The sequence below is a fragment of the Nymphaea colorata genome, chromosome 6 (genome assembly GCF_008831285.2).
Source record: "Nymphaea colorata isolate Beijing-Zhang1983 chromosome 6, ASM883128v2, whole genome shotgun sequence".
NCBI classification, from domain to species: Eukaryota; Viridiplantae; Streptophyta; class Magnoliopsida; order Nymphaeales; family Nymphaeaceae; genus Nymphaea; species Nymphaea colorata.
Genome location: NC_045143.1, coordinates 12967120 through 12976609, shown reverse-complemented (window position 1 = coordinate 12976609; position 9490 = coordinate 12967120). Strand labels below are relative to the sequence as shown.

Sequence of the window (9490 nt, the reverse complement as noted above, 5' to 3'; positions counted from 1 at the left end):
CTACAAAAAAATTTCAAATTCCAAGATTAATTCTATGACTCAATTGTGAATCAACTACTACAATGTGCATTGGTTTGCAACATATAAGAAATCCTAATGAAATCAAGGGATCAGTGTTCGGAAGCTAATCTTGGTCTTGGCAATCAAACACTTGTGAAGGTCTAGCATGCAACGCCACAAGGAAAAAGCCTTTGTGACCAAAATGAACTTGAAAAGATGCAAGAAAAAGCTATCAAACAAAATGAGATTGAGGCCACGAGCTCAAGGTGAGTGTAACTATTCCTCCAATTCAAAGCTCAGTAATAGCGGGTGGGCATATCATCTATGCTTACATCGTGAAGCTAAAAGCAATCCATGGTTTGATTCCATGATGGATTTGGGCAATTGAAGTTAGAAACTTGATTTGGAAATTTGATTTGAAAATAGGACTTGATTGGAATCAGAAATTGGATTTGGAAATGGTTGAAATTGGGAATTTCTAGTTTGAAAGATTAAATTCTAAACAAATTGAATTGAGGATTTGAAATTGAATTTATTTTAAATGGATTTAGGGTGGAAGAGAGATGGTTGCCAACAAGTGAGGGCCAATATGCTCATTATCGATTGAGGAGATTATGAAAGTGCCAATTTGGAGTTGGGTTCATAATTTGTTAATTATTTATGAAACAGATGGCCTTTCCAAGCTATCATTATAGTGCTATAGGGAGAACTGATGGAAGTTGACATCCATACTCAGTCGATGTCAAGAATGGGGTTTGTCATAATTTGTGTAGAGGTACCAATGCATTTCAATCTAAAATCAGATGTTGAATTAGAATTGGGAGAGACATAAATTGTTCTACCAAGAAATCAACTATGTGAGTAATATTAAATTTTACTCCCATTGCAAAATGAATATTCATATGACGTGTTTGTGTAGAGCTAATCAATTGGTGGTTTCTTCTCAAAATGGGTGTGGCAAAGAAAGATGGGTGGAAGGAAGTGAAGTTCTGCCATCGTGTCAGGAGAGTTAAGGAGTGACAGAGATGGAATAAGGAAAAAATATTGGGAAAACATGAGTTAATAAAGGACACACCTAGATCAAAAAGAGATTAGAATTGGGGGATAATAAGTTTCCATTTCTTCACATAGAGATAGAAGTTGAAAATGACCATCAAACCCAGAAAGATTGGAATGCAAAGATACATTTATAGGAGACCCTAGAGTTGTTGGAGTAACTTGAAGGCCGACCAGCTGGTGGCTGAAGAGATGATAGAGCAAGAGATTGGGAATCATTTGTTAACAAAAAGAACTGAAGAGCATAACAGTGAGTCGTCATCCGGCAAAATTCTTTCTCCTCCATTAAACATTGATTTTTGGGATTCTTGTTGTTTGGATTGACTGAATAGTAAAGAAAAGATTGGTTTGGAAAGTGAGGTTATGGAGAATTGACTCACCACCAGGTTTCTTAAGAAGAGAAAATGGGAGAACAACCAATAAGAGATGTAAGGTTATTGATGGTGTCATGATGCTTCCACAAGGGAACATTAGAGAGTAATAAGGATAGGGACGAGGCAGGGAAAGAGGAAGCAATGTCGGATCTCTAGCTCCTATGCAAGACCAAGTAAACTGGTCTTGTGTCCACTTTTGAGACATATTAAGGGGGGGAGAGCTAAAAACATGATTCAAAATGCTATGGAGACGACATCTACAAAGCTAAAGAGAGAGGGATTTGAGAGTACCATTGTGACGAAGCCATGTAATGCTTCGGGGGGTATTCAATTGGGTGAAGCATAAAATCCTCTCATGGAACGTGAGAGGCTAGGCCAGGTATCAAGCAGAGAAGAGGTTTTGTTTCAAATTCAATATATTAGGCATGATTTTTTTCTTCTTTTTCTTTTAATTCTATGCCAACCCTGAGCAACTAGAGCAATAGAGAAAGAAAGCGAAGAACTATGCAGTTGTAGCAAATTTTCAGGGGTTTGAGGTGTACGTTTGAGTGATTGTTGGGTGGACTCCACAGACAATTCATTGTAAGGTGGACACAAGTCCCAATTGCTGGATAAAGACAGATTATGTTAAAAAAAGGGCAGGTTTCACATTCACATTGTTTGGAGTGTATCTACACCCAAACAGGATGTCGAGGTCTTTTGAATTTGCTGAGCTTGAGGAGGAAGTTACAGGAATAAATTCTTCGTGTGCTATTGTAGGAGACTTTGACACTGTGTGGGGTCCTAGAGACAAGACTGGTAGATGTCTAAATGCGAGTTCTTGCTATGAACTTTTGAGATTTATGAACGAAACTGATATGGTTGTTGTTGATGACCTGAAGAGCTCTTTCACATGGTCAAACAATAGTTAGGGTGCAGAAAAATATTCAATGCAAAATTGATTGATGCACGATGGATCGAAGATGATGGCAGAGTGAGAATGTTAATATTTCACTAAAATGCTATTATCGCTCAATATATGACCAAAACATGCAGATTTTCAAAATAGAGGAGAGACAGGGATTCTTTTGGCGAGGTGGTTTCAAATTTTTTAATTGCTGGTTAATGAGACCCAAAATGTCTCAAATTGTAAATGAATGCTGGAGTGGACAGGAGAGAGATATGATCCGCATACTAAGAAAATTAGAGGAAGTGATAAAGGCACTGGCCTAGTGGAATTATAATTGATATGGGAATGTGTCAGCAAGGGTGGTGGCAATAAAAGATGAACTAGAATGACTGCAGACTATGGGAGGGCAGACTTCTATATAAAGATATTGATTATGAAATTTTATTGAGAAAATAGTTAGATTGTGCTCTTAAAGAGAGAGTATTTCTGGCTCTAAAAATCGCATGTCAGGTGGCTTTTGGATGGAGACAAAAGCTCATCCTTTTTTCCACAGGAAAGCGAGAAATAGACAAGGAAAAAACATATGTAAGTGACAGAAACAAATGGTGCACAAGTGGCAGGGCGAGAAACAGGTCCATTTAGCTGGTAAAGAATTTTTTGAGAAATTTTTGTTAATAAAATTGAGCATGGCAACCATGATGTGCGCACTGCAATGGATGGCTTGAGAGTGACAGATGCTGAAAACTGAGAATTGGTGCAGCATGCAGGTAATGAGGAAGCAAAAAGAGCCACATTTAGTATGGGATGGAAAAGCACCTGGCCCTAATGGGTTCGGTGTAGAATTTTATAAATCCATGTGGAGTGTGGTAGTCGATGATGTCTGTGCAGCGGTGAGAAACTTTTATACTCGTATATAGGTGAAGAATATAAATAAAACTCATTTTTTTAACTGAGAAACTTTCAAGGGGTTGAGGATGTAAAAGACTACAGATCTATTTCACTTTGTAACTACTTATACAAAGCTATTACAAAGGTAGTGGAGGGTATTATGGGAGGAATGCTGGTGTGAATTATATGTCGAGACCAAAGAGCTTTTCTCCCCAATAAAATAATTCTGGATCAGTTGATTTTGCAGCATGAGTTAGTGAATACAATGGACAAATGTTGTGGCCAATCAGTTTTGGTGAAATTTGATCTATCTAAAGCTTATGATGAGTTGATTGGACCTTTTTCAGAAATGCTCTACTACATTTGGGATCTTTGGAGTGCTGGGTCGAGAGAATAATGGTTTGTGTTACAGCCACCTTTTTTGTTATGTAGTTCGATTGAGGAGAAGGACTGGCATTCACTAGCAGCAGGGCGTTACGTCAAGGTGATCCCCTCTCGCCGCTGCTCTTTATTGTCGTTGTAGAGATGCATTCACGAAAGTTGAGGAGGGAAGTGAATAATAAGAAAATTCGGATTTTGGACGTGTGGCTGCCAATAATCTCCCTCTCCAGGCATATTTTTTGCGGATGACATGGTTATATGTTGCAAAGCTGAACGATGATCGATTATTTTGCCAAAAAAAATTCTTGATGATTTTGAGAAAAAGGCAAGTATGTGTATGAACAATCAAGAATCAATGTTTGTACCTCTAAATATACCTGAACCATAATGTGTAGCATTGTCACCGGTGCTAGTCTGGAGAGGAGAGTTTCTTCCTATCAGCTAAGAGAGAGAGAGAGAGAGAGAGAGAGAGAGAGAGAGAGAGAGAATATTCAAAATTTGTTGATAGAAATTTTAGAAATCGTCAATTCACCTTTAGATCTACTAAATGCGTTGTTTCAGCACTAAATCGCCTATTTTTAACTCCGATTTTAATAAACTTCAAACATAGCTCCATAACACCTAAATCGACATAAACACGATTGCGTAAAAATAATAAAAGATAGGCAAATGCATGCAATAGATGTTAAAAATGTAATCCATTGTGTGCATTATCACCAAACAATCACCTATTTTTGGAAAACTATCAAGAGCTCGCCTACGTCCTTGCATATTGGCAAAAAGAATACCTTATGGACAGTAAACTCATCTATGTTAAGCGTGAAATGCCTTTCAGAATCTATTTCTTAACATAAGTGTTGGAAGTAAATTTTGAATGTTTACCCTAAAGGAGTGTAGCACACTGGACGGCAAGACAGTCAACTTCAAATGGATCTGAGGTTCAAATCCCATGGTCATTATCACGTGTAGTGTGCTCATCTTTTGAACCATAAAAGGTCCATAAACGAGCTCCATGAACCTTGAAGGGATGGGCACAAGGAGAGGCTGCGGCCTCTCTTCAGGGCAATGGAATGAACCACTTATCCTGGAGAAATTTTGAATGCTTAAATTTATTTTTATAGATAAATTAAAACTTATACAATGTTTTAAATTCTACTTTTACAAAGCACCTTACAAGGGTACTTTGAAATTAAACTTCTCAGTAAAAAATCCTCTAGCGCCACATGCTAAGAAACGTGTGGAATAATTGAGTCGGATGGAAATGTAGGCATGTTTAATAAGATAAGCTGGTCTGGTTGACAATGAAAAACTAACAAAAGAACGGATGTATGGAGACTGCCGCCCTAGTCGCAATCTTACGGTAACCACAATTGGGTACGAATCTGTTAAATTGATAAGAGGATTTCAACATGATTTGATCTTGACGTAAGCTTGAAATGAATTGTGAGATACACTAAGATAATCCACAAACGAGTTTCAGGTTTATCAAAAAAAATGGACAACTGGTTTTAAAAGGTATCCAAATTCATCTGCGTAAAATTTCGATTAGGATCTATATATTAAATACATTTGAAGCAGAATGCAACTGAAGCCTTTTAGGCAGCCAACCTCCAGGAGTCAATTATGTGACCCATTTACAGTTGCAGATGTACTTGCCAGCTATCAAATAAACATGTAGGATAAAGGAAGCTAGTACTTATTAGCTACAGTAAGCAAAGACTGTCCCCCCTCAAGTAGGGGGGCACACTTGAGGGGCACATGAACCAAGTCGAACTCAAGCTGAGCAGCTCAAACTCGAGTTGAGCTCCATACAACAGGCTTGAGCTTGACTTGACGATATATAGAGTCAGCTTGAGCTCAACTCACTTAACTCATCTATGTCAAACATATCTCATTTTCTTTAATTTAGTTGTTACTTGTTTAATGATTCACTCATTATATTTCGGCATTCATTATATAGTCAAGTCGAATTTAAGCGAGTTGGGTTCTGACAACTCACTCGAACTCAATTCATTTAACATTTCCAGCACACATTCAAACTCGGGCTTGACTCACTTATAAATAATCGAGTTTTGATGAAGGAATTCAAATCAAGCTCGAGCTGGCACCCTCATCGTGCAGCCCTATCCTCAAGGATTGGTGATTCATTAGAGCTAAGGTTCGCAAGGGAAATGGTAAGTGTGTGATCTCAAGAGAGGGCAAAAATTTGGAGTATTGGTCAACTATGTTACCATCTGAATGAAGCAAAGCATCTGTCCTTTCTCGTGTATTGGTGGAAAGTGGACCAGGATTTCTACTCTTGAATCTACGAATCAAGATGTGCCTCGGTTAACCTCCCAAGAAAGAAAAGGGAACTGTATTCGGACAAAGCTGACTACCAGACCACATGCGGAATATCTTATTCTTATTAGCAGCTGATGCCACGCTTAGAAAGGCAGAAAGAAGGAAGCTTTTTCAAGCCACCTCGGCGTATTTGAGAGTTTTCTTGAAAGTTGTTCCTAGAATGGGTCACATATCTCGCTAGGAAAAGGAAAAGCAAACTTGGCACCCAAATTCCCCGTCGCTGTGGTTTTATAGCATTGTGTAAGGCCACTGCCTTCTGCCAATGCCAGCTTCAAGGCCAGCTTTAGGCGTCGGCTTGTAGCCTTCTTCATTCTTCTATTCAAGACCCCACGCCCCTTGGCTCCACAAACACTCATTGAGAATTAAAGACAAAAGAATTAAAGATACAAGGGATGGCACACAGGCAAACAGTAACATGAGGAAGATTGCAAACAGGACTGCAAGAACAAGACCATAATTTTTCGAGTGAGAATATCACACCTCTACCCCTTCTTTTTCCTTTTTCTTGACGCTACCTAGATTTGGGCCTGCATTACACTTCAGCACATACATCGTTTCCTTCCTGTTAATGGCACAAGGGGAAAGCGCCCATGTCACTCAAACCAGTGACCGCTGCCTACCAGCCACTGGCCTGAACTGGTCGCACTTCACCCCTCGGTGAAAGACCGTAGCACAAAGTGCTCCGCCTTGTTTTGATGTGACATCTGAGACGGCAGGGTTGGATTTATTTCCCCCGTCTCAGCTTCTAGCTTTGACAGGAAAAATAATGTTACCTTATAATTTTGCGCTTCCCTTAGTTTCGCTTTAAGCTGGTCAAGCTTTCCTATATCACCCTCCCAGGCCAAGTGGATTCTGCTATCTTCGCTTGTATGTAGTATGAGAAGAGGAAATGGTTGAACTGAAAGATTCACGGTAGCATGTGAACGATGATGCATGCAGCAGGATGCATTGAATAGAGAAACCAAGTCTTATATGGATTACAAAGAAAGAGACTGCACAAGAAACAACAAATATAAGGGACAGTACCCCATATTTGCGTCACTTGTGATGGGAAATGGTTGAACAGAAAGATTCACGGTAGCAAGTGAATGATGATGCATGCAGCAGGATGCATTGAATAGAGAAAGCAAGTCTTATATGAATTACAAAGAAAGAGGCTGCACAAGAAACAACAAATATAAGGGACAGTACCCCATATTTGCGTCACTTGTGATGGCAAGTTATTGTGAAGCACATATATATCTCACAAGATACTCAAAGGACAAGGGTGAGTACAGAAAAAACTGAATATGCACTTTGATCACTTTCAATGAAAAAGTCAGGGCTTAGCACCCCATTGACATTGCTCGTCGCTTCAAATAACAGTGGTGACCTCCAAATCTACAGCGAGCTTTTCGTTTAAGGGCATGGAAACAACAGCATGACAAAGCCGCATCACTAAACTATTGACTAGATGCTGGGCTCGAGAAATTTTGCAACTTAAAAATTTAACACCAACTGCAAGAGAGGCCCATGCAAGGAGAATATGACTTCTTGTCCTTCGGCTTCAACTTCAAGCATTAACGATTCAGTAGAGACAAATCATTAGGAACCAAGTATCAGAAAAGCAAAATCCCCACCCAGAAACCAGCTAATTCAACTGCTCCTCCCAACTCTTACATAAAGAATGATATCTTGTGAACTGGCAGAGGCAAACCATTTTGTACCAAGTAACAGAGAAGCAAAACTCTCTCTCACTCCCCCCCACACCCCTCCCCCCCTCCACAACAACCCTCCCCTATCCCCAACCAAATTTAGGGGAAGAAACTCATTATGAACTAACCACATACACACCTTGTGATTAAGGCACCTCTTCAAGATGGAGATGAACGTTCACATGTACGCAAAAGAGAGCAAGGGAAATTATTTCCAAAATTAGCAACCCAACACCGAAGAGGGTCCATTTCTTTTTGAAGCAAAAATTTCAGTCCTGAAATTGCAAGACTCGAATTCCCAAATTATTCAATACGTGTGATCCAGAAGACTCCATCTCCTTCCAGAGAGTGATCATCCCCAGAACACACAAATTTGGCCAAAATAACCAAAACCATGACCCATTTTTTCATAATAAATAAGAACGATGAACCCCAGGAAACACTAAAAACCTCTCTCTGAAACCTCAATTTGCAGAACCCCAACACCAGAATGAGGCCAGAAACCAATAATCAACTCCCTTATTTCCATTTCCTAAGGGAACATAAACCTACCGGGGCGAGAGAGAGAGAGAGGGGGAGAGAAGCCCTAACTTCGAAAGGGAGACCCTAAAGAGATATTCCTTTGGACGATTCAGCCTCGAGAAACTTACAGATCCGTTCCATGACATCCCTGCCTTTGGCGCTGTTTTGCTGGAAACGCTCGGCGCACCGCTGCTCGATCTTCTCGGCCATAGCGGCGACAGCCGAGACAGGGGAACAGCGGATGCTTGTGGTCTGACGGACCACGGTCCAATCGGGGTTGGCCGGATGGGGGTGATAAGAGCTCTTCTCCTCCACCTCGAGGAACTTGCGGAGGGAGAGGTTGCGGGTGGTGGAGACCATGGAGCGGGCGGAGGGGTCGACGTGAGAGGTCTCGACGCAGTGGCAGAAGTCCTGGCCAATGAGGCGGGAGAGGAAGCGGGGGCCGGGGGCGTGGACGGTAATGGCGCGGGTAGTGAAGAGGACGCCAGAGGAAGGATCGAGGGTGCGGCAGAGGGTGTCGACCTCGATGATGTGGGAAAGCACGGCCTTGTTCTCCGGCTCGGTGAATTTGCGCCAGAATGCAGACGTAACCCGCTCCCATGGGTGCTTGTATACATGCTCGTGTGTGTACGCCTTCACCATCTTCCTCCTCCTCCTTTCTTCCGAGGGATCGTTCTCCTTCTTGTTCTTCTTTCTTTCGATCCTTCTTGTTCTTCGTCTTTCTTTCGAGGGATCGTTCTGAACGATCTCTCTCTCTCTCTCTCTCTCTCTCTCTCTTACAGCAGACATTCAGATTCTCGGAAGGCAACCCTTTTATAGGCAAACTGTGACGGCGTGGATGGTGGAACTTTCACTGCAAGTCTGCAAGCTATGTAAGTCTTCGAAGTTGCCAACGGTGGGACCCGATCCTCCGCCTCTCCCTTTCGCTTACTTGGGAATTAGGACTCCTATCCGTCATTTTTTGTCAGGGTCTCTTAAAAACTCCTTATTTTTTATTTTAATATTCCTAGGAGTTAGGAGAGAGGCTTTTCCCATTTAGAGAGATTAGCAAAAAATTCATCCATTTAAGAAATAAATCTGCGTTTGAAGGAAGTCTGGTTCATGAGAAACTCACTCATCATTGAAAATAGAGCTTATGTGTTTCTTCTCTGGTAAACAATCCTTATTTTCGAGGTTTATTACATATTTCTATTATTTTCTAAAGTTTGCCACAGATTTTTATTTATTTTATGAAGATATGTGTTCCCTCACATGGCAATGGGGGAAGAAGGTGAGCTTGAATGACTGGCTATTGATTAAATATAATTATTGTAAACAAGTAATATCAAGAGGAATCTCTCATT

General features: G+C 40.7%; 1 protein-coding gene across 1 annotated transcript; it reads right to left on the bottom strand.

Annotated features, from left to right (window-relative positions):
- Window positions 1-7203: 7203 nt before the first annotated feature.
- On the bottom strand, window positions 7204-8958 carry LOC116255479 (uncharacterized). The gene has a single exon (XM_031631317.2). The coding sequence runs from the start codon at window positions 8934-8936 to the stop codon at window positions 8232-8234; it is 705 nt and encodes a 234-aa protein (XP_031487177.1). The 5' UTR covers window positions 8937-8958; the 3' UTR covers window positions 7204-8231.
- Between the last annotated feature and the right edge of the window lie 532 nt (window positions 8959-9490).

Excerpts from the sequence above, each read along its gene's own strand:
- LOC116255479 (XM_031631317.2), bottom strand. The coding sequence starts at position 8,936 with ATGTCTGCTGTAAGAGAGAGAGAGAGAGAGAGAGAGAGAGAGATCGTT.